At 41.2% G+C, this 25966-nt stretch overlaps 2 protein-coding genes across 2 annotated transcripts; both read right to left on the bottom strand.

Annotated features, from left to right (window-relative positions):
* Positions 1 to 268: 268 nt before the first annotated feature.
* LOC146987686 (transcription factor HES-4-like) lies at positions 269 to 846 on the bottom strand. The gene is made up of 2 exons (XM_085778072.1): positions 724 to 846; positions 269 to 616 (listed from the first exon to the last, which is right to left on the bottom strand). The coding sequence occupies exons 1-2, from the start codon at positions 844 to 846 to the stop codon at positions 284 to 286; spliced, it is 456 nt and encodes a 151-aa protein (XP_085634198.1). The 3' UTR covers positions 269 to 283.
* A 6559-nt stretch (positions 847 to 7405) lies between these two features.
* On the bottom strand, positions 7406 to 8174 carry LOC146987685 (transcription factor HES-4-like). The gene is made up of 2 exons (XM_085778071.1): positions 7986 to 8174; positions 7406 to 7878 (listed from the first exon to the last, which is right to left on the bottom strand). Exons 1-2 carry the CDS (start codon positions 8106 to 8108, stop codon positions 7546 to 7548), a joined length of 456 nt encoding a protein of 151 aa, XP_085634197.1. The 5' UTR covers positions 8109 to 8174; the 3' UTR covers positions 7406 to 7545.
* Positions 8175 to 25966: the final 17792 nt, after the last annotated feature.

The raw sequence follows: 25966 nt of genomic DNA, 5'->3' as shown, positions 1-25966 counted from the left end.
TCACTGATACATGACGTACAGTGAAGTATAATAACAGTAATTGCTAAAGCAATCATGTTTGATTCATGCAATATGCATGACAATTTGTTCTCCTTCTTAGATTGAAAGATATAGTATCAGTTGTTTCCAATAGGAAAATAAAAATCCATGAAGGAAAAATAAAAGTTTCTGTTCATACAGAAGAACAAGTCCTTAAATTTCATAGAATTCAGTTGTAGTGATCTTTGAGCAACATGGTGGTGTGAGTTTGTCAGGGAGTACCGTAAGTCCAGTCTGTAGGTGTTTACCACGGCCTCCAGAGGGCGCTGTTGACTGGACTCTTCTCTTTGGTGGTGCTGCTGTGGACTGTGGAGCTCAGGAGAGAGAAGTCAGCCTCCATCAGGCTCTTATCAGAGGAAGACTGCAGCTTGTTGACGTGGTTCAGCAGTCTTCTCTGCTGTTGATTCTGCTGCTGCAGCTGTGTCAGGAAGCAAACTGTCATCTCCAGGATGTCTGCTTTCTCCAGCTTGGAGTCTGGCTGCTGTTTGAAGAACTCTGGACCCAGGAGAGGCTTGAGCTGCTCGATGCTGCTGTTGATTCGCTCTCTGCGTAACTTCTCCACCAGAGGCTTTCTGATCTGTAGAGAGAAGAACAAAGTCATTAATAAACTGCTCCTGGAGTAAAGTGTTGCAGCAACAAAGACAAGAAGTCAAGGACGAAGATTAAGTTGAATCTACAATTTACCTTGTGAGTCAGAGTCAGATGCTGGTGAGAGTTGGTGATTGCTGCAGTGATTGTAGGAGCCATGGCTGGATCTCTGTGCTGTAGAGGTCTCTGTAGAGAGAGTCTGATCTCTGCTGGCTTCATCCCTCCTATTTATAGTCCCACATCTCCATGTGTGGGTCTTGGTCTGGCTGGAGTTTCTCACACTCTCAGCCAATCAGAGAGGCTAAAAAAGTGAAAGGACTGCTGGGCTGCCACATGCTCGGTGGTCATATTGCCTGGGGGACAATGGTTAGGTCTCAGGGGAGCAGGTGGAGCACTGAGGGCTGATGGAGAGAGACTCACAGAGCTCTGTGGAACTCTGGGAAAGTGTTTACCCTGTAGAGAGCAGACCTGCTGCCTGATGCTGGGATCAATGACTTTGACTGAGCAAATGCTGATCATTCTTACACATGGGACACTTTATCACATCTGTGATTACAAAACCATATCAATGATATGTGATGGAATAAAAGATGTTGTTGAGGGCAGAATTTAGCATGAAAGCATATCTACCCAAAGTTCAATCTAGGAAGTCCAACTAATGCTGTTTATTCTGTCTTAATAATATATCAAAGTAACATTTTCATTTTGAATTTTTCCTCCTTTATGTGAAAAAACAACAACAACAGTATTATTGTATGTATTGTATATTGGAAGCCAATGTAATTGTGCATTACACAGGGCTTTAACACCCATGCAGTATTTAGATTGTATATTACACCAATGATCATCCTGCTCCAGATGTGGCACACTCTTCAGACTCGTGTCCTGTCATCAGTGTGAGTAGACAGTTTCTCTCAGTTTCCCACACTGCCTCCCTGTGCTGTGGTCAATGAAGCACAAAGGGACTTTAAATGAGCTTGTGTGACTGATAATAGACGTGTGTTGAAGTAGAAACAGAGCCTGACGTCACCAACCATCTGGAGGGAAAGACCACCATTGGTCGTCTCTGACAGTTTGGATAGTTCACAAATGTGAAAACAGTTTTATTGTGAAAAGTAAAATTGATAGTTCACAGATTACAGATTATTCAGTGAGTTTTTAATCACTGTCACATATTGATCACTTCATCTCAAATCTGGTCTTTTATCAGCAACTGGATCAAGGTTCTGTACATGAGGGTGGGAGGATGAGGCAGCTGTTTCCTGAAGTGTGCCAAATCCCTTTGGAGAATAGTCGGCTGCTGGTGGAGTCAAGGATGCTAATCAGTCTAAACTCCTCTCTCCAGAGCTTTCCCACACTCTGTGCATTTAGAGGAATGAAGCCCTTCCTCTTTCTTAAAAGCATTAACGCCCATCATTTGTGTGAATGCTGAAGGCATTCACACTATTGTTATTCAAATCTTTATTAGTGTGAATGCTGAAGGCATTCACACTATTGTTATTCACTCAATTTTTATTCTCTTTTTTTGTTCTTACTTCTTCCTCCTTTTTACGATCTTTAACTAGTCCTTCATACTTTGTGCGATTTCAACAATTCATATATCAAAACGTGCAGCTTTTTTTGAACTTTATCGGCATTACTTTTCTCTTTTTAACTATTTATACTTTTAAAAGTATTTAACTTTTTCTGCTAATTTTTTCCCATAGGAATGCATTGAAAACATCTTTTTCTTACTACTTTGAACCTCTAAAACTTCAGCATACTTTCTCCCACAGACTCCATTTGACTTTTAAACTGTAGACAAACTTTTAATCTATTCACATATTACTCAGCTTATTGATATCTTCAACAGTTTTAGATTGTTGGCTGTTTTAAAATCATTAAAATTTTTGACAAAATCCAACTTTATAATGGTTGTGTATTGCATTTAACGAGCAGGTCTTAGAGTGAGTGACATCATCGTTAGAGTGAGAGGGATCGAAAAAACATTCAGGATTTTTTCTGGATAAATTGCCAGCACGGCCACAAATTAAACTCTAGACACATGATTTCCTCACTGTTTGTAGCCACACTTGTCGTCTCTCATATGATGTGTTCAAAACAGCAGACAGACTTACAGAATTGTCTCAGTGAGCCTAATTGTGCAGCTAGACCCGCTCCAGTGGCTCATTGACTTCAATATAAAAGTAGGAGCTGATTTGTTTTAGAAAAGCACAAACATTTAATTCACATTGGCTCGCTCAGGAAGGTCTCCTTGCCCCAGTAGTCATGGCCACATTCTGATAAGAGGTACGGTTCTCTTTTTATGGGCTGTTTTCGGAAGCTGCTCCGAGCTCAAATCTCTCTGCTCTGCTCTGCTCTGTGTAGTGCAGTTGGTCCAGCTGTAGCGGCCAGCTCGTTATCAACGTCTATAAATAGAACAGTGCAGGTGCAGCCTGGCCGCTCGTTAAGATGTTTTTAAAAACAGCCCCACACAGACACATGATAAACCAGACTGACAGAGGATGTCCACGCACAAACACAGGCATCACACTCACACAGACAGACACACAGAGACACTCACACACAGTCACACATGCACACATACACAAACAGACAAACACACAAACACAACACTGTTCCACACAGTAAAATGTAAGCATGGTAGTCACCATGGTAACTTCTGAGGGCAGGCTGCCACGCAGGTGTAATCAATCAGATCATTAGGGAGGGAGGAGTTCTGTGGCACTTATCAACTATTTTACTTTCTGCACATGTACACGCAGACAGAGATGGTCAGGACCACTTTCTTTCTTTCTGTCTTTCTTTCTTTCTTTCTTCAGCTCATTCAGCATTGCTTATTATTCTGAGTTCTTCCCTTTTTTGGACTTCTTCTAGTCCTTCATACTTTGTGCTATTTCAACAATTCATATATCAAAACGTGCAGCTTTTTTTGGACTTTATCGGCATTACTTTTCTCTTTTCAACTATTTATACTTTTTTAATTATTTAACTTTTTCTGCAATTTTTTTCCCCATAGGAATGCATTGAAAACATCTTCAAACTTTTAAAATCTTCTTACTACTTTGAACCTCTAAAACTTCAGCATACTTTCTCCCACAGACTCCATTTGACTTTTAAACTGTAGACAAACTTTTAATCTATTCACGTATGACTCATCTTATTGATATCTTCAACAGTTTTTACGTATTTGGCTGTTTTAAAATCATTAAAATTTTCGACAAAATCCAACTTTATAATGGTTGTGTGTTGCGTCTAACGAGCAGGGCTTAGAGTGAGTGACATCATCGTTAGAGTGAGAGGGATCGAAAAAACATTCAGGATTTTTTCTGGATAAACTGCCAGCACGGCCACAAATTAAACTCTAGACACATGATTTCCTCACCGTTTGTAGCCACACTTGTCGTCTCTCATATGATGTGTTCAAAACAGCAGACAGACTTACAGAATTGTCTCAGTAAGCCTCTTTGTGCAGCTAGACCCGCTCCAGTGGCTCATCGACTTCAATATAAAAGTAGGAGCTGATTTTTTTAGAAAAACAGAAATGACCCCCTTTTCTACCTTGCGACGGCAAGAAAAGTTTTGCCCTACAAACATTTAATGCACATCAATGTGCTCAGGAAGGTCTCCTTGCCCAGATGGTCAGGACCACATTCTGATAAGAGGTACGGTTCTCTTTTTATGGGCTGTTTTCGGAAGCTGCGCCGAGCTCAAATCTCTCTGCTCTGCTCTGCTCTGTGTGCAGTTGGTCCAGCTGTAGCGGCCAGGTCGTTATCAACGTCTATAAATAGAACAGGGGCAGGTGCAGCCTGGCCGCTCGTTAAGATGTTTTTAAACACAGCCCCACACAGACACATGATAAACCAGACTGACAGAGGATGTCCACGCACAAACACAGGCATGCACACTCACACAGACAGACACACACAGACACTCACACACAGTCACACATGCACGCATAGACAAACAGACAAACACACAAACACAACACTGTTCCACACAGTAAAATGTAAGCAGTTAGTTAAGTCGCCATGGTAACTTCTAAGGGCAGGCTGCCATGCAGGTGTAATCAATCAGATCATTAGGGAGAGAGGAGTTCTGTGGCGCTTATCAACAGTTTTACTTTCTGCACATGCACAAGCAGACAGAGAGACCGTCAGACTCACACACCCAGACACACACACACACTCACACACAGGTTTTCAGCTCAAATTCATCAGCCTCTCAATTATTTTACACTTTTGATGTAAACATCTCCAACAATTTATCTTTTTCTCATGAATTTCAGTTCAGACGTTTAACCTTTCCACCTCTATAAATAGTAGTACAATTACAGGTGGAGCCTAGGACATAGGACGCAGCTTTTAACATGTGTCAAATCTATCTATCTATCTATCTATCTATCTATCTATCTATCTATCTATCGATCTATCGATCTATCTATCTATCTATCTATCTATCTATCTATCTATCTATCTATCGATCGATCGATCGATCTATCTATCTATCTATCTATCTATCTATCTATCTATCTATCTATCTATCTATCTATCTATCTATCTATCTATCTATCTATCTATCTTTTCTATCTATCTTTTCTATCTATCTTTTCTTTCTTTCTTTCTTTCTTTCTTTCTTTCTTTCTTTCTTTCTTTCTTTCTTTCTTTCTTTCTTTGTTTTACTCCTTCATTTGTATTTTACATAACTTCTTTCTATATTTCCCTCTCTATCCATCCATCCATCCATCCATCTACTTCTTTCTATCTATCATCCCCCTCTCTCTTTTTCTTCTTTCTTTCTTTCTTTCTTTCTTTCTTTCTTTCTTTCTTTCTTTCTTTCTTTCTTTCTACCGCTGTATATGATACTGTATATCTCTCTCTTTCATTTATCCACCCCAATTTCTTTCCTTCTTTCTTACTACCCCTCTGTCTCTTTCATTCATTCTCTATTCTCTTTATCTTCTATTATTCTGTTTTTCTTACCTTTTTCTTTCTCTATCTACCCTTCTCTCTGTGTCTTTTTCTTTCTTTCTGTCCTTTTGTTCTTTCTTTCTTTCTTTCTTTCTTTCTTTCTTTCTTTCTTTCTTTCTTTCTCCATCTACCCTTCCAATTTTCTTTCTTTCCTTTTGTCCTTTTCTTTTTTCTTTCTTTCTTTCTTTCTTTCTTTCTTTCTTTCTTTCTTTCTTTCTTTCTTTCTTTCTTTCTTTCTTCAGCTCATTCAGCATTGTTTCAACAATTTCTTCAGCTCATTCAGCATTGCTCTCAGCATTCACACCATTTCCATTCTTGGAAATGTTTTTTCTAGTTTTATATGATGAGGTCATTTTTTCATTTCATAATTTAAAAACCATTAAGTCTCAATTTCCAACAAGAGAATCTACTGGTAACATCAGCTACAATACTGACATGAAAAATCCTATTTTACACTATTTGATATACCGATTTAATAACAGAAGAAGTGTTTCCCATTTTATGAGTCGGTGTCCTTTAAATCTCTGTCTCCTCAGGTCAAAGGTCTGGATCTATTGTCCCACAGGGCTCTGTGAGAGAGTTTCCTCTGGTTTCCCACACTTCGTCCTTTCACTTGAGGAACAATAGAAGTGTGTTTTTTTTCACATTACCAAACACAGTTGTTGTGATGTATGGTGCAACAAAAGTGTCAAACACAATGTCTCTTTTGGTTTGATGACTTATTCTAATATAACATAGGACTGTTAATCCTCTTCATCAAACCTCTTATTTGAATCTAGTTCAATTTAAGTACCGGTATATTGACTCACTGTCTTTAGATTTAAACTAAACATGCACCTTATGAATGAATTTTGTATTTGCTGTATTTAATTGTGATTTGTCGTTGAAAGGTGGGAACACTGATCAAGTCCTCTATCAACTGAGTCCAAATGAAAAACAAGATGTCCAACTTTCATCACTGTGGTGAGGATCACAATGACACAGAAACACAACATTTTGATCTGACAGTGTTTGTTTATTCACAAAGACACAATGAGACACAACAAGCATGAAAGTTTCAGTGAGACGTGATGATACATCACAACAACAACTTGTAGATTTCTACAAGACACCAATACTCAGAGAGAGTAAGGGGACAACTGTCTTTACAAAAGACAAACATTTGGACACTGTAGTCACTCTGCTTTGAGAGTTGTTTCTAACTTCATTCAAACATTTGTGGTTGAACAAAAGTGACAATAAAAAACAACCAGACAGGTCACATTCTTGATAACTGTAAAATTCAGTTCATTTTCATCATGTAGAAACTTATTGTCACTGGAAAACTGTGACAAAGAGACATCATCAACACCTTTTATAAAAAGAAAAGGACAAACATGTTGATCTTAAAACAGATCAATTTCCATTCATCACATAAAGAAAAGGTCAATTATGACAAAATGTCCATCACTGTGACAATTAAAATGTCTGATCAAAATGATCAATAATATTAAGTAAAACTTAAAAACAAACAGTGAACACTAGGATCTTACAACAGATCAGTTGTTAATAATCAAAGAGATTAAATGGATTTAAAGTCCATTAAGACGATATGTCCATAAAAAGGGACATTTATCACCTTAATCAATACTATATATAAAAGATAACACATGTTACCATAGCAGTATCTGTCACTGATACATGACGTACAGTGAAGCATAATAATATTAATTGCTAAAGCAATCATATTTGATTCATGCAATATGCATGACAATTTGTTCTCCTTTTTAGATTGAAAGATATAGTATCAGTTGTTTCCAATAGGAAAATAAAAATCCATGAAGGAAAAATAAAAGTTTCTGTTCATACAGAAGAACAAGTCCTTAAATTTCATAGAATTCAGTTGTAGTGATCTTTGAGCAACATGGTGGTGTGAGTTTGTCAGGGAGTAAGTCCAGTCTGTAGGTGTCTACCACGGCCTCCAGAGGGCGCTGTTGACTGGACTCTTCTCTTTGGTGGTGCTGCTGTGGACTGTGGAGCTCAGGAGAGAGAAGTCAGCCTCCATCAGGCTCTTATCAGAGGAAGACTGCAGCTTGTTGACGTGGTTCAGCAGTCTTCTCTGCTGTTGATTCTGCTGCTGCAGCTGTGTCAGGAAGCAAACTGTCATCTCCAGGATGTCTGCTTTCTCCAGCTTGGAGTCTGGCTGCTGTTTGAAGAACTCTGGACCCAGGAGAGACTTGAGCTGCTCGATGCTGCTGTTGATTCGCTCTCTGCGTAACTTCTCCACCAGAGGCTTTCTGATCTGTAGAGAGAAGAACAAAGTCATTAATAAACTGCTCCTGGAGTAAAGTGTTGCAGCAACAAAGACAAGAAGTCAAGGATGAAGATTAAGTTGAATCTACAATTTACCTTGTGAGTCAGAGTCAGATGCTGGTGAGAGTTGGTGATTGCTGCAGTGATTGTAGGAGCCATGGCTGGATCTCTGTGCTGTAGAGGTCTCTGTAGAGAGAGTCTGATCTCTGCTGGCTTCATCCCTCCTATTTATAGTCCCACATCTCCATATGAATGTGTGGGTCTTGGTCTGGCTGGAGTTTCTCACACTCTCAGCCAATCAGAGAGGCTAAAAAAGTGAAAGGACTGCTGGGCTGCCACATGCTCGGTGGTCTGGGGGACAATGGTTAGGTCTCAGGGGAGCAGGTGGAGCACTGAGGGCTGATGGAGAGAGACTCACAGAGCTCTGTGGAACTCTGGGAAAGTGTTGACCCTGTAGAGAGCAGACCTGCTGCCTGATGCTGGGATCAATGACTTTGACTGAGCAAATGCTGATCATTCTTACACGTGGTACACTTTATCACATCTGTGATTACAAAACCATATCAATGATATGTGACGGAATAAAAGATGTTGTTGAGTACAGAATTTAGCATGAAAACATATCTACTCAAAGTTCAATCTAGGAAGTCCAACTAATGCTGTTTATTCTGTCTTAATAATATATCAAAGTAACATTTTCATTTTGAATTTTTCCTCCTTTATGTGAAAAAACAACAACAACAGTATTATTGTATGTATTGTATATTGGAAGCCAATGTAATTGTGTATTACACAGGGCTTTAACACCCATGCAGTATTTAGATTGTATATTACACCAATGATCATCCTGCTCCAGATGTGGCACACTCTTCAGACTCGTGTCCTGTCATCAGTGTGAGTAGACAGTTTCTCTCAGTTTCCCACACTGCCTCCCTGTGCTGTGGTCAATGAAGCACAAAGGGACTTTAAATGAGCTTGTGTGACTGATAATAGACGTGTGTTGAAGTAGAAACAGAGCCTTCCTATTTCAGTGTTCTCCATTCGATAAGACATGCAGAACAATCATAGAGCCACCACTGCACTAATTATGAAAGAAAAACACCAGTTCATCTCAGTCCCTGATCCCCAGCCAGCAGTTCACGTTGGTTCACCGCACTCTCTGATGTCTGGTCAGTGATTGGCCTCCCTCCTGCTCCAGGTCTCCAGTCGTTGGTCCACTTGCTCTGTCCTGTTCTATGTCCAGATGTGGTGTTTTGTGCCTCAAACTGTGCAAAGCAGTTACTGAGTTTGTTCGGACCATGTGGCTGTCACATGTCTGTGATGGTCTGAATCCCAGGCCACAGGCTCCTTGTGTCTCTGCTGTCTCTGAAGTGGTGAGCTATCTTTTTGGTGAACTGTGGTTTGGTTTTTCTAATGCTACGGGGTAGTTTCAGTTAAAGAAAGTTTGAATTGAAGATTAGAAAGAGCATCTTGATAAAAAGTGAAAGTTTTAGTCTGTTCATCAGTTCTCCTTCACCTCTCAGGACTTCCTCAGTAGTTTGTAAGAAGACAATTGACTGTAGGTCAGACTTGTACTGACTTCATGAATATTCATAATGTAAAGAGGAAGGAAGTCTGTTTGGCTCTTTTTGTCTCTTGCCCACTGCACTGTGCACAAATGATCATCACCCTCCTCTCTTGTCAGATTTAAACTGGTTTTTGATCAGATTGATTTCTTTCACACACTGTTCAGCAGCTGATGTGTTTTATTGTGTCTGAAGTCACACAGAGATGAGAGGAGAAGTGATGAGTTTAACAGCAGCATCAAGTGGATTTGTCTTCATCCTTCTTCTCACTGTACCAGGTACTGTACATCTACATTTACTTTGTTTAGTTCAGACACTCAGACCAAGATAAAACAGGTTTGAGTGAAAGAAATTAATTATCACATGTTTATTTATGTAGTTTTAATTGTTGATAATTTTCAGCCTCTTAGTAAGAAGGTTCCTGGTTCGAAGCTTGGGTCTTTTCTGGGTTAAGTTTACATGCTCTCCCATTGCCTGCTCTCTGGGTACTCCAGCTTCCTCCCACAATCGAAACACAAGTCGGTTGACTGGCGACTCCAAATTTTCTGTAGTGTGTGAATTTGAGTGTGTATGTGTGTGTGTCTATGTGTCGGCCCTGTAATTGACTGGTGACCTGTCCAGGGTGAACCCCGCCTTCACTCTATGTCAGCTAGGACCCCATATACAAAGGCTCCTTTATCCCGATTGCCATTTCCATAATCAACAAGACACAGTAAAGGGGATCTTGAAGTTCAGGACAGGTGTTACCTGCATGAATGTATTTTTATTATCCATCATCGGCCGTCACGGTCTCCGTTTCCACTGCTACGCCAACGACATCCAAATCTACATTTCTACAAAATCCATCACCCCTGCCACCCACTCCACCCTCACCAACTGTCTGACAGAACTAAAATCATGGCTGCAAACTAACTTCCTACAACTGAACTGTGACAAATCAGAAATCATTCTCGTCGGCCCAAAATCCCTCGCCACATCAACCCAGAACTTGTCCCTCAGCATTGATAACACCACCCTGTCACCCTCCCCATTCATCCGTAACCTTGGTATCATTTTTGACAATAACCTCTCATTTGAACATCATATCAGCCGCCTCACCCAAACTGCTTTCTTTCACCTCAAGAACATCGCTCGCCTTCGTCCATTACTCTCCTTCTCTGCCGCTGAAACTCTCATCCATGCATTCATCACCTCACGACTCGACTACTGCAATAGCATCCTCTATGGCTCATCATCCAAGGATCTCAACAAACTTCAGTACATTCAAAACTCAGCTGCCCGCCTCCTCACCCACACCCGCTCCCGCGAACACATCACCCCTGTACTGCAAAACTTACATTGGCTCCCTGTCCCACACCGAATTACTGTAACTTCAAGCTCCTCCTTCTCACCCACAAAGCCCTCCATCACCAGGCCCCTCCCTACCTCACAGACATGCTCCACCACCACACTCCCTCCCGCAACCTCCGATCATCTGATGCAAACCTCCTCTCACACCCGCTCAGGACCAAGCAGCGCACCTGGGGCGACAGAGCCTTCTCCGTAGCCGCGCCCTCCCTCTGGAATGCCCTCCCTCCCCAGACACATCTGTGACTGTTCTGACCCATCCACCTTCAAATCATCACTCAAAACCCACCTTTTTAAATCTGCTTTTAACCTGTAACCATAGCTGTCTTTCTCTGTGCCCCCCATCAGTTTTCTTAATCACAAACACACATAGTTCTTGCACATTGTTTGTCCTTTCTATGTATTTTTCATTTGTCTCTCTTTCTTCCTCAATTTTTGTTGTTGTATTTTATAATAATAATAATAATAATAATAATAATAATTATTATTATTATTATTATTATTATTATTATTATGTGATTACTGTCTGTTTTGTGTTATGTACGTCTTTTATGTACCACAAGTGAGACCTAAGATGAATTTCCTGCCTTGGCGGGACAATAAAGTTTTTCTAATTCTAATTTTAAAGCAGATAACAGCGGCACGGCCGTTTCGGCTAATGCTGTGTTCAAGGCAGGCTTTTGAAACCGTAAGTTACAGCTTCAAGTCACAACTACGACTTGGTAGCGTTCCAGGTAACCCGTAGCTCGTGTTTTTACCGTCCTGTTGTCTGTGAAAGTTCCCTATAACGGCCACTCGTAACTTCCGACCCGTGAACTCGTACCAGATCGAACTGGTATGACTTCACAGGAAGGAAAAACACAAAGTACGAGTTTCCTTGAACGCACCATGAGTTAGCAGCCCCCGCCCTTGTCAGGCATCAATTGGTCCTCGTGCTACGTCACCACATTCACGCGCATCCCTTGGCTGCACACACAGCCCTTCATGCCGTTCTCTCCCCTCATTGGATAACACTTGTATCCCACAAGGAAAATTTTCTCCTCGGGTTACAGCAGAGCAGAGTGACGGAGAGACTCGTGTTTAGGCTGAAATACTTCATGTAAGTGATTGCTGACGGAAAATAGGACTATTTAGGACTTATATTAACAAAAACATTCCACTGATATCTGCTTTAATATTGATAAGCGTTATGGACAATGGATGGATAGTCAATATGACCTCATATGATGCAAATCATCAATTAATCAACACATCAGGTTCTTTGTTGCAAATCTGAACAAATCATCATTTACATACAAACCATTGCACAGTGAGGATAGTGCTGTTTGAATCAACTATATAAATGGAGCTGGTTCATCTGAAGGATTCAGTAACTGCAGAGTTTATCTACGAATGTCTGTACATCCTGTTTAGGAGAACAAGGGAACAGCTGCCAAGGCTCAAAATTAGGAACCAGACATTGTCTGTCAAGTCTGTGAATTTGTCATTGATGTCTCCAGACAGTCCATAAGGTTCACAGTGCCATGCCCTTCCTTATCTACCACCACAGTAGCAACAAAGTGTGAATACACATGCACATGCATTCACAGTCATCTGCACAGCATTTAATATTCAAACTGAATACTACTATGCTGCCCTCATGAGCTGTGACACACTTTGGCAGTTAGACAAACTCCTTCCTGACATGACATCACGACTCTGGAGACAGTTGTCCATTGTCCACAGGTTTATTGATGTGAGAAAGAATACAACTAAAACATACAACAGGCATAATGAAATGAAATTGCTTCCTCTTTATGCTTACACACACACACACACACACACACACACACACACACACACACACACACACACACACACACACACACACACACACACACACACACACACACACACACACACACACACACAATGTAAATATACTGATCCTTAAATGAACTTAAAGCTATGGTCTACGACCATATCATATATATCATATAAACATAGCTAGACCCTAACCCACGATCGTACACGGTGAAAACTGATGATGGACAAATCCTCAGACGCAATCGTCGCAGTCTATTAAAGACTCCTCAAGGGACTGTTGGTGAGCTCAGTGTAACCTGTGGTGAATCTCAGGTAATTCCCACACCTGCTATGGACTGTCACACTGACTCTCACACACCTACTCCAAGCGAACCTGAGTTAAGAAGGTCCACAAGAGAAATCAGAAAACCTGATAGACTGAACTTATAAACAAAGAAAATTCAATATGCATGTTAAAGATGTTGAACAAAATGTATATTGATTGATGTTGTGAATGTGTTCTAAATGGTCTAGTGTTGGCTTAGATATGAGTTATGCAATCTGATATAAACTGTTTATACTGCTTATGTGTTGCAGAGTTATGCTGAATGTGAAATGGTTGAAATAACTGACACAGCTAATGTGATGATTCATGTTGATGCATTTTACCTTAGAAAAAGGGGGATGTTATGATTGGATGGTATTACATTATTAATACTTGTTTTATTACTTGTTTTTACAGTAACTGCTACTTTTCATGTATTTATCGCTTATTTAGCCTACCTGTAAACCATTGTATTTTAACGTTTATTTGCATTTATTTCCTTATATTAATTTTAACAACAGTCATAGCGGACTAGTCACTAACTATAATGACTCCATAGACTTCCTGCATAAACTTCTCAAAACTAAACATTGTCACAAAAATAATCATCTGCAATCATTAATAACAACAGGCAAGGCAAGGCAAGGCAATTTTATTTGTATAGCCCGTTTTTACAAACAGTTTGTCTCAAAGGGCTTTACATGGCATCGTAACAACATCCTCTGTCCTTAGACCCTCACATCGACTGAGGAAAAACTCCATAGAAAACCCTTTTAACAGGGAAAAATCGGAGAAACCTCAGGGTGAGCAACAGAGGAGGGATCCCTCACCCAGGACGGACAGACGTGACCCTTTTTAACAAGTTAAAGCAGAAGTAAGTGATATATTTGTGTTAATATAAGTCTTAAATAGTTATATCTTCCGACAGCAATCACTTACATAGAGTGTTTGGACCGAAACACGGGTCTGTCAGTCACTCTGCTCTGCTCTGAGCCGAGGAGAAAACATTTATCGTATCCTACAGTTTTTATCCAATGAGGAGAGAGAACGGCATGCAGGGCTGTGTGTGCAGCCAAGGAACGCCGTGAATGTGGTGACGTAGGGATGAGGACTGTTATGGTGCGTTCAAGGAAATTTTTCCGACCGTGAAGTCGTACCAGTTCGATCTGGTACGAGTTCACCGGTCGGAAGTTACGAGTGGCAGTTATAGTGACTTTCACCGGTAAAACAGGTCGGAAAAACACGAGTGGGTTGCCTGGAACGCTACAAAGTCGTAAGTTGTGACTTGAAGCTGTAATTTACGATTTCAAAAGCCTGCCTGGAACGCAGCATTAGCGAAAACGACCGGACCACTTACTTCTGCTTTAATATAAATACAGTACCACCGATGCCATCAAAGGGCATAATATGCAGGCAGACTCAACAGGATAGAAAATGCATAAAGAACCCTTTCCTGATCTTCTATCACAGTAGTAGCCAAGTGTTTATGTACATTATATGCATTCACAGTTCAGCAGCCTGACCACAGAGTGAAGAAAAAGGAAACAAAACAAAGAAATTTCAAACAGTCTAATTATCGTTATTTGTCTCACACTTATTGACATGAGTTTGAAAGTGAATAAAAAGGACGAGACCACGAGAGGTGTTTTAGCCATGTAGCAGGTTTACATGTTGAATAAGCTCCATAAAACTTCACTGTGGTTTCTGCTGTGCTCTGTGTTACAGTGATACAGAGTCAGAGTGGCTGGGGATTGATTTTTGATGACTGGGGAGTGGCTTACACTGACACTCACATCTGTGCCTCTAAAGGATCGACAGTGGAAACGAGCTGCAGCTACAGTCACCCAGACACGTTCGGGGGCCTTGTCATTAGAGTTGAGAAGCGATTCTGGTTCAGTAAAGGGGGTAATTCTGATGCTGTGGATCTGACAACAGACTCAAGCTACGCAGGTCGTGCGCAGAATCACTGTGAGTCACACAACTGCACTCTGACAATCAGAGACCTGAGAGAGAGCGACTCAGCTGTTTACAGGTTCAAATTCACAATAAACCATTATGGTGGGAAATACACAGGGTATCCTGGAGTGACTTTGTCTGTCACAGGTAACGTTTTCACTGGAATATTTATCAGTTTGGTTCAAGTCATTGACAACTGAGAATCTTTATTTGTCTCTGTGTTTGTACTTTTCTAGTTTAGTTCATGTCTGTTCTTTCTTCACAGATCCAGACCTCCAGGTGCTGGGGGAAAGATCATCAGACCAGGTAGAGCTGAAGTGTCACAGCAGTTTTAATACAGCTGATGGTCCTTCATTTGTCTGGTACAAGAACAAACTGAAGATAAGGAGGGAAACATTTTCCATTAGAGTCTCTGTTAATGATAACAACAGATATTCCTGTGCTCTTAAAGGATGTGAGGATCACCGCTCTCCTCCAGTGTGTGAGTTTACTCCACAGTGTCACTAATACAATGTCAAACTAAAACCTTCCACTTCACAGTTTATGTCTCATACTGGATCAACCTCTGTATAAACTATCAAATACATAATATTCACTTCTACTGTGAAAAGACAGATAAAGTTGACTTCTCCTCATGTTTCCTCCTCCAGATGCTCCAAAGCTTCCCTCTGTGACAGTGAGTCCCTCTGCTGAGATAGTGGAGGGCAGTTCAGTGACTCTGACCTGTAGCAGTGATGCTAACCCAGCAGCTAAACTCACCTGGTACAAGGTGAAGGACAAGAAACGTCTCAGCAAACAACCACAGTTTGTCTTCAGCTCCATCCAGCCCTCTGAGTCTGGACAGTATTACTGTAACTGTGTAGCTCAGAATGAGATGGGGCTGACAGTATCAGAATTCATCTCTATTGATGTGAAATGAGAGACATGTTCATTCTAAAATCTATATGAAGCTGAATAATTAATAATCACCAATGCCCATTCCCCTTCCCACCTCCACCCCACGCCAATTATTTATCATGCTGTCAAACATAAAATTATTTCCTGTTACTCATTTAATTACAACATGTAGCTCTGTAGTTAAAGTGTGTTGTTGATGTTTGTTGTTCCAGATCCTCCAAAGCTTCCCTCTGTGTCAGTGAGTCCCTCTGCTGAGATAGTGGAGGGCAGTTCAGTGACTCTGACCTGTACAGTAGCAGTGATGCTAACCCAGCAGCTAATTACACCTGGTACAAGGAGAAACACATTCTTCTTCAAGGAGCAGAAGGAGTTCATCATTTCTCCTCCATCAGCTCTGATGACAGAGTGACCTACCACTGCAGGTCTGAGAATCAATATGGAGCCATCAACTCTAGATCTCTGTTTTTAGACGTCGTGTGTAAGTAGAAAACACATCTTGAAATCAGAGTTGTTTATGACAGTATTGATGTTGCACCTCCAAGATGCTCCAAAGCTTCCCTCTGTGTCAGTGAGTTCCTCTGCTGAGATAGTGGAGGGCAGTTCAGTGACTCTGACCTGTAGCAGTGATGCTAACCCAGCAGCTAATTACACCTGGTACAAGGAGGATGAAGACTCACCAAAAGCTTCAGGACAGATCTTCACCATCACTGACCTCAGACCTGAACACAGTGGGAATTATTCCTGTGAAGCCCAGAACACAAGAGGACGTCAGAAGTCCACCTTAAATCTGACTGTTGTTGTTTCAGGTGAGTTCTGCACATTCATCATCACACACCTGTTTACTGCACCACAGCTCATCAACATTAAAAAAACTTTAACTCTCAGGATATCCAGTTGTCTTGTAGCTGTGAACTAAGACCTCCATCATACTGCACATGGACAACACTGACTGACAGCATCACCTGACAAACTGACCTATCAGTTTCTAATATCTCCTGTCTGTTGTTCTCACTTTCAATCAGTAATAAACATGAACATCATCAAGATGACTCTGATGGTCCTGATGCTGATCTCACTGGTTGTTGTGAATCTATGGACGTGGTAAAACTATAAAAATCCATCAGTTCACTCACTGCTCTTTGGTTTTCTTCTTCAAACTTCCTGTAGTTTTTGGTTTTATGTTTTTTATGCTGTGTTTTTGTTGGTTTAAATCCAGAAAGAAGAAAACTCTGAGTTCAATCCCTGAACCAAATGAGGCTGTAGAGATGATGGAGGTGAGAGACAGAGAGGCTCTACAACACTAACAGAACTTACTCTACATCAACATCATCACAACTTGACTCATCAATGCTCTGGAAACTGAAGTGAATTCATATTTTAACTACAGAAACCAGTGATAAAATGTGATTGTGTTTCATGAACGAGTCTCATTTTGTCCCCTCTGTCCATCAGGCGGACTCTTGTCCTGATTATGAGAATGTCACCACAGCAGCACAGACATAAGACACAGAGAAGAAGGAAGACCTGGTGTAAAGTTACAGTCAGGTCAGAGCCTCTCACATTCAGTAACAACAGATCAATAACATGCAGACTCCACATTTATAATTATAACTGTAACTTTACACAGGTTTTATGTGATGTTTTTAGATGCTGTTCAAGTAAAGGTGGGATTCACCTGATGGAAACAGGAAGTTGTCCAACAGTGACATCATCTTTAGATTTGATTTGTTTTGTTCATTCTTCACTTTTATCTTTTTCTTTAGTAGCTCTGAAATCAGATAAAGTTTAAATCTGTTCTTTTGTTCTCATGACACAAAGACACTCATTTTATTGAAGAGGATCTGATCTTCTATTTGAGTTAAAAGTGTCCAGGGTCACTCCTCAAAGCAGAGTTGAAAATAGTTCATTTAATGTTAAACCAAAGTTACAGTTCATTATTGAGCAGTATAATTTAAAATTTGCCATTTTAATCTGTCAAACATGTTTGTCACCAATGTAAAGAAATAACACATTATTTTCTCAATTACTCTGAAAATAAGTCAGTAACAACAAGTTCCAGTTATAGAATATAAAATACATGAAAGTACAGCACAAAAGCTAAATTTAAATTTGACTAAACTGTGAATGATGAAATATTTATTCCTTGGCTGTGGGTCTTGTTTATCAAACTCCAATGGTGGCCAATTCAGGTTTGATAATTTATTTGCTGTGATGTATTTTTTTGTTTTTTCACTTCTTGTGAGCTGTAATATTTCTGCATGGCAACAACTGCACCTCATATTTCTTTTCTGCATAAATTCAAGTTGCATGTTTTTTATTTAGCTCCTTCACAGTTTGAGAGAAATGTTTCTCATGTAGTTGTAGTGACTTAATTCTGCCAGTAGGCATCAGTAAAGAGTTATATTTTATTGCTAACACACTTTGTACTGTCTCAGTTCTTCCTCTGTGTATACAATGTCTTCAACAAACATGTTTCAAGTTATCTTATGGTGGATTTGTCTTTCCTGTGTTGGACAGTTGAGACAGATAGGAGGATTTAGTTATGGAGAGAGGGGATCAGAAACACAGCAAGGGGCTGTGGGTCAGATTCAAACCTATGGCTGCTGCATCGATGATGATGAAATTTGGGACAAATTTGTCTCTTTAAATTGAAAAAATGGCTGAAAAAAGCTCTCTGTGACACAGCTCCCTATCAATATGTAGGGGGTCCTAGCAGATTTCACCCCCATCCTCGCAAAGTCCGTACTTTTAATGTTAACACACAGGATTCAAGTTTCTTTACATGCTGTCATTCCCACATCCCACCATTTAGACATCCCACCATTCTGACAAGGCTTTCAATATAAGGAAATGTGCATTACTCAACAGGTGACTCCCTTCTCTAAGACATGCTGATAGAGGAATACCCACATGGTTGTGCGTAATTACGCAGCAGAGCGCAGACAGGGACTAGTCTGCCTGTCTAGCCTCTACCTGGTCTTTTTACTAAACTTAATCAACTCCCGGTTTCCTGCGGAGCCGTCTCTTTCAGCATCAGGTCCTGGGTGACCTTCCTGACCCTCCTCCTGTCCTGAGCCACCATCCCTGGCAGACTCTCTGCCCCTTCCAGCATCAAGGGTCCCGATCAACAATCTTGTTCCAGCTCATCCCAGTCAGGCTCTTCACCCGTTCTGGCAGTCCGACCCACCTCTGTTCCTGATCTCCACTCAGCAGTCTGATCTACCACAGGCCATGATCTCCAGTTGACAGTCCAACCTACCACAGTTCCTGATCTCCGGTCGGCATCCCATCCCCCATCAGTTCCTGATCCCCAGTCTGTGGTCCTCCCCCAGCACCAGTTCATCTCAGTCCCTGATCCCCAGCCAGCAGTCCACCTCCGACGTTGGTTCACCACACTCCCTGATGTCCGGTCAGTGGACGCCCATCTACAGTTTGTGGTCTCCAATTGGCGGTCCAGTACAATTCAGTTCCAGTTACGGTGTCATCCTCCAGCCCAACCTCTGGAGGGGACTCACCAGCAGCCTCAGCCTCAGCCTCCCTCCTGCTCCAGGTCTCCAGTCGTTGGTCCACTTGCTCTGTCCTGTTCTATGTCCAGATGTGGTGTTTTGTGCCTCAAACTGTGCAAAGCAGTTACTGAGTTTGTTCGGACCATGTGGCTGTCACATGTCTGTGATGGTCTGAATCCCAGGCCACAGGCTCCTTGTGTCTCTGCTGTCTCTGAAGTGGTGAGCTATCTTTTTTCATCAGTTTCCTCTCAGGACTTCCTCAGTTGTTTGTTAGACAACAACTTGACTGTCAGTCACACTTGTACTGACTTCATGAATATTCATAATGTAAAAAGGAAGGAAGTCTGTTTGGCTCTTTCTGTCTCTTGCCCACTGCACTGTGCACAAATGATCATCACCCTCCTCTCTTGTCAGATTTGAACTGGTTTTTGATCAGATTGATTTCTTTCACACACTGTTCAGCAGCTGATGTGTTTTATTGTGTCTGAAGTCACACAGAGATGAGAGGAGCAGTGATGTGTTTAACAGCAGCATCAAGTGGATTTGTCTTCATCCTTCTTTTCACTGTACTGTACATCTACATTTACTTTGTTCCACAGAGTGAAGAAAAAGGAAACAAAACAAGGAAATTTCAAACAGTCTAATAATTATTATCATTATTTGTCTCACACTGCTCATTAAGGCGCCATTAAGATTCACAGGTCCAATGGTTTTATGTTTTGACTTCTATGTGCCTGTGTTCACTGTGGCTTAATAAAATAGCAACATCAACCAGTCAGAAACTTATTAACATCATGAGTTTGAAAGTGAATAAAAAGGACGAGACCACGAGAGGTGTTTTAGTCATGTAGCAGGTTTACATGTTGAATAAGCTCCATAAAACTTCACTGTGGTTTCTGCTGTGCTCTGTGTTACAGTGATACAGGGTCAGAGTGGCTGGGGATTGATTTTTGATGACTGGGGAGTGGCTTACACTGACACTCACATCTGTGCCTCTAAAGGATCGACAGTGGAAAAAATATGACTGTCATATGAGTAAAAGCTGCAATCTGAGAATCAGAGACCTGAGAGAGAGTGACTCAGCTGTTTACAGGTTCAAATTCACAACAAACCATGACAGTGCATACACAGGGTAAGTGACTTTGTCTGTCACAGGTAACATTTTCACTGGAATATTTATCAGTTTGGTTCAAGTCACTGACGACTGAGAATCTTTATTTGTCTCTGTGTTCGTACTTTTCTAGTTTTGCTGTTCAGTTCGGCCATTTTGTTTCTTTAAACTTATTAGTGCGAATGCTTTTGTTGTTCCGTTCGTTTATACTTTTTACTTCCACCCTTTTTCTGCATTCTTCTTCTCCTTTGTGCTATTTCAACAATTGATATATCAAAACGTGGAGCTTTTTCTGGTCTAGCCTGCTATGACTTTTCTCATTTCAACTATTCATACTTTTTCAAATATTCAAAGAGTTCTGATTTTTTTTGTCCCATAGAGAATACATTGAAACAGTCTTCAAACTCTTCAAATCTTCTTACTTCTTTGAACCTCTAAAACCTCAGCATACTTTGTCCCACAGACTTCATTTGACTTTTAAACTGTAGACAAACTTTTAATGTAGTTTCAGATATTAGGCAATTTTAAAATCATTAAAAATCTTGACAAAATCCAACTTTATAATGGGTGTGTATTGCATCTAACGAGCAGAGCTTAGAGTGCGTGACATCATCGTTGTGGGAGAGAGTCAAAAAACTTTCTGGAATTTTTCTGGCTAAACTGTCACCACGGCCACAAATTAAACTCTAGACACATGATTTTCTTCACGTTTGTAGCCACACTTGTCCTTTGTCTCAAAATATAGTCAAAAAAGCACAAAGACTTAAAGAATAATTTTAAATATTTTTTAAATGCAGCCAGGGAGCTCTCTGCTCCCATTCACCTTAGTTCATTTTTTTTCAGAGCCGAGCAGATGGAGCTCCAGTTTGTAACTTGCTGTAAATGGCATTATACTGTGTTTGAATTCACTCAGAATAGTCACACCTTGTACAGAAGTGCCCTATTTTTTACTTGTTTTTTTTTCAACTACTTTGCTAAGCTTTCAGCTATCATTGTATGACCTCACATTCATCAAAGTCTCAACCTCCAGCATCCTTAAGTAGCCTGTTCCGGTAGTCCAGTGGTTGTGGTGCCTGCCTGCCTGCCAACCCAAAGGTCTTTGGTTTGAATCCTGCCTGAGCAGTCTTGTTAGTGCCTCTTTGAATTTTAACTAATACCACTTGGTCTGGCTTATTTTTAAATCTTGCATAATTCACCTCCCCTCCTCCACGTTAAATTAGCTACAGGTGTTCGTTAAGAGACTCTTCTTTTTTTTTAAGCAGAAGTCAGTGAACCTCTTATACAGGGGTTTCTTTTACCTACCTCTCATTGAACGCAACTGTAGTCAAGTGGTTAAATCACTGGGCTAATGATCCTAAAGGTCTACTGACCATGAGCAATGGTGCTCAGCTGCTTTCAGCATTCACATGCAAATTCTAGTTATTAATATCTGGGGCCTCATTTATCAAAAACCCAAAATATTTACACCTTTTTCAGATGTATCAAACTGTGCGTACGCACAACTCTCCACAATTTCTCTTTGATACTGTAAATCACACCGGACCCAAGAATGGTGTGCATGTGAACACACCTCTTACTCCACCTCCAGAACGCCTAGACACAACCATATATGGTCTGCATGTGCATATTAATTAGCCATGTGCGCTCTGTGGAGCAGCAACAAAGTGACAACAAAGTGACAACAAAGACAACGGGCGGAGGGCGGGGGAAGCGGAACTTCTCAGAAAGCGAGATACACGGCGACATGGGGCAATAAATCAGTCCGAAAAATGATCTTGCATTTTAATAAGCTACAATAAAAACAAAAACCTCCCAAATCTCAACAAAAGGGAGCAGAAAGAAGAATAATCTTATGTAATCTGCCCCTTTATCCCCCCCAATTTTTTTTTTTTTAATTAACCTAGGCCTAGATGTTAAAACAATGTAAAGCAGGATTTCCAGGATAGTTACCATTACTTTGTACACCTTTCCACTACACAGTTACAGCTCTACTGGACTCGGTTTAGGTCATTTTCCATTACAGCTGAGTCCTTCACAGTTCCTCCTCAGGGTCGCGTTGTCTCGCTCTTTATTCTCTCCTCTCATCAGCTCCAAACACACGTGCACCTCGTTAACTCAGGTGACAGAATAATAACAGTCTAGACTGCAGATCACTGGGCGCTGCTGCCGGTGTGTTTTTAAACTTGGCGGTTTGATCCTTGTCGGACGTCACACTAGAGTACAAGCAAAAAAGCAAAAATCCTCAATCCGCTCTGTTTATTAATTAACATATAGCCTAGTGTTATTATAGAGCGGGTTGGATTGCCAGCATCAACGGTCCACCACTACCACTAGCCTATCCTAGGAGAAACTGTGCTCTTCTAAATGTACTCCAAGCTCCTCTCTCCCTCTCACACTGCAGTTCTCTGACTCAGCAACGGTGTCGCCAATTCCTCCTGTTCCTCAAAAAAGGTGTAAATCACGGTATGCCATGGTCAAAATGGGTGTAAATGTCCACACTTTTTCCCGTCAGGTTTTGGCTTGATAGATCCCAAATTTGGTGGAGAAAAGTGCTTACGCACAAAACTGGGGAAAAAGGGTGTAAAAAAAGGTGTATCCACAATCTTTGTTAAGATCCAAAAGCTTTTATATAAATTACATTAATATGTAATCAGTTTGAAATAATACATTTTCCGTCCTGTTTATGGGCATTTGACATAAAAGACTTGTTTTCACTGTATGTGATTTTTATAAACCAATCTGTTGGGACCAGTCGGATGGCGTCAGGGCCGCGTCGGTTTGGTGTGTTCCTTTCCGTCGGGGAGCGTCGGGAGCCATCAAGACTCGTCGGGACCGATTCAACATGCTCAAGGTGCAGCCACACTATAACCGACCAAATCGCGGAGTGTCGTGTCGCACTCATTGAAAATACGTTGGGTGGCGCCGTCGTGTGTCGGCGTCACCGTGCAAAGCATGCTGGGATACCTGATGACGCGACCCAATGTATTCTCAATGGGAGCGACACGACACTCCGCGAATTGGTCGGAGATAGTGTGGCCGCACCTTCAGTCGGGACTTGTCGGCCGTTGGGAGAGTAGACTCGTTGGGTACTCTGATTGGCTGTGTGCCATCTATGACGGGCAGTGCCGTAGCGAATCAGCGCGGTGTGTGGGAGGAGTGGAAGAGGGGCGGAAGTGACGATAGTTAACAAACCACGCATAAAACACATGGAGCAGGCAGAGACAAACTACATTTTGCTTTCTTTTTGCTTCATTTTTCGAAATTTACTGGAAGCCATGGCTACGTGGAGTGAAGCAAAATGTGATTTATTCAATTGCGAGGAAGCGCAGGGTGACCATCAGACGCTCTCCGGTAGATATTGAATCCCGGTAGTTTGTATTTTGACGCTGAATAATCGGTCTGATTAATTCCTCCAACATCTGGAACTGGGCAGGGAATATCCGTGCGAAATTACGGAAATCAGACGGTTCATCCGTCGCCAGTTCTCGACACAAATTTGGATACGCTCCTTGTGCCTGCCGCTGTTGAATCCACAACTTAACCCACTTTGTGCGGTTTCTCCTTACTTTTTCCCTCCTGCGATGTCTTCAGGAAAGAATGAGCCCGAGAGCAGCATCTCAGCCGAAGCGACCATTTTGCTGCCAAGATTTGTTTTCCAAAACGTCCAAAACGCCTTCTCAAAAATAACCAAGCTGTTTTGTGCGCTTTCTTTTAATCTTCCTGGTTTCTTCTTTGGTTTCTCCGTTAGGTCATTTCCTGTTTTCATGTTTCGGATAACGGGCACGAGATTAGCGCCACCCGCTGTTATGGAGAATTATTGCATCTCGCGCAAGCGCAGAACATACAGACTGCTGTGTCGTCGAGAGTGGTCGTGGCGGTGTGTTTCACTGCTTCCTCTCTCCCGACTGTCTCCGACGAGAGGTGACAGACCCGTCGGCATCTGGTCGTGTCGGCCCGGTGTGTCAGGGGCTTAATAGGACACACTTCTATTGTTCCTCCAGTGAAAGGACAAAGTGTGGGAAACCAGAGGAAACTCTCTCACAGAGCCCTGTGGGACAATAGATCCAGACCTTTGACCTGAGACAGAGATTTAAAAGGGCACCGACTCATAAAATGGGAAATTCTTCTTCTGTCATTAAATCATATATCAAATTTTAACCCTTAAGTGTAAGACGAGATTTTCAAAACACAATGTTTTTTAATTCAACTACTCTGGTTCAGTTTTATGGTCATATTTGGCTAGCTAAAGCAAGAAACTGGAGAGAAAAAAATATTTTTGAGAAATAAAATCTGGGAGGTCAGTGTTTTACTCAAAACAAATGACTACAGCAAAGTATCAAAGGTGGACTTAAGCGTATATTAGTTTTATTTTCTCAATAGATTTTGAAAATTATTTTGAAATTGAGACTTGATGGTTTTTTAATTATGAAATTAAAAAATGGCCTCATATAAAATGATGAGACTTACAAATCCTTTTAAAAATCCGAAGGGATTCATTCCTCTAAATGCACAGAGTGTGGGAAAGCTCTGGAGAGAGGAGTTTAGACTGATTAGCATCCTTGACTCCACCAGCAGCCGACTATTCTCCAAAGGGATTTGGCACACTTCAGGAAACAGCTGCCTCATCCTCCCACCCTCATGTACAGAACCTTGATCCAGTTGCTGATACGAGACCAGAGTTGTGATTGAATGATCAAAATACAGTGATTATAAGCTCACTGTTTGATTGTTAATCTGTGAACTATCAAATTTACTTTTCACAGTAAAACTGTGTTCACACTTCTGAACTCTGTAAATTGTCAGAGACGACCAATGGTGGTCTTTCCCTCCAGATGGTTGGTGACGTCATGCTCTGTTTCTACTTCAACACACGTCTATTATCAGTCACACAAGCTCATTTAAAGTCCCTTTGTGCTTCATTGACCACAGCACAGGGAGGCAGTGTGGGAAACTGAGAGAAACTGTCTACTCACGCTGATGACAGGACACGAGTCTGAAGAGTGTGCCACATCTGGAGCAGGATGATCATGTGTAATATACAATCTAAATACTGCATGGGTGTTAAAGCCCTGTGTAATGCACAATTACATTGACTTCCAATATACAATACATACAATAATACTGTTGTTGTTGTTTTTTCAGATAAAGGAGGAAAAATTCAGAATGAAAATGTTACTTTGATATATTATTAAGACAGAATAAACAGCATTAGTTGAACATCCTAGATTGAACTTTGGGTAGATATGTTTTCATGCTAAATTCTGTACTCAACAACATCTTTTATTCCGTCACATATCATTGATATGGTTTTGTAATCACAGATGTGATAAAGTGTCCCACGTGTAAGAATGATCAGCATTTGCTCAGTCAAAGTCATTGATACCAGCATCAGGCAGCAGGTCTGCTCTCTACAGGGTCAACACTTTCCCAGAGTTCCACAGAGCTCTGTGAGTCTCTCTCCATCAGCCCTCAGTGCTCCACCTGCTCCCCTGAGACCTAACCATTGTCCCCCAGGCAATATGACCACCGAGCATGTGGCAGCCCAGCAGTCCTTTCACTTTTTTAGCCTCTCTGATTGGCTGAGA

The sequence above is a fragment of the Trachurus japonicus genome, chromosome 5 (genome assembly GCF_045865225.1).
Source record: "Trachurus japonicus isolate A0001 chromosome 5, Traja_1.0".
NCBI classification, from domain to species: Eukaryota; Metazoa; Chordata; class Actinopteri; order Carangiformes; family Carangidae; genus Trachurus; species Trachurus japonicus.
This window is presented reverse-complemented; position numbering and strand designations above follow the sequence as displayed.

What these genes read in the sequence shown, in the direction of transcription:
- LOC146987685 (XM_085778071.1), bottom strand. Translation starts at nt 8,108, where the DNA reads ATGAAGCCAGCAGAGATCAGACTCTCTCTACAGAGACCTCTACAGCAC. An exon ending in ATCTGACTCTGACTCACAAG is followed by an intron (nt 7,879 to 7,985) that starts GTAAATTGTAGA and finishes TTCTCTCTACAG; the next exon opens with ATCAGAAAGCCTCTGGTGGA.
- LOC146987686 (XM_085778072.1), bottom strand. Translation starts at nt 846, where the DNA reads ATGAAGCCAGCAGAGATCAGACTCTCTCTACAGAGACCTCTACAGCAC. An exon ending in ATCTGACTCTGACTCACAAG is followed by an intron (nt 617 to 723) that starts GTAAATTGTAGA and finishes TTCTCTCTACAG; the next exon opens with ATCAGAAAGCCTCTGGTGGA.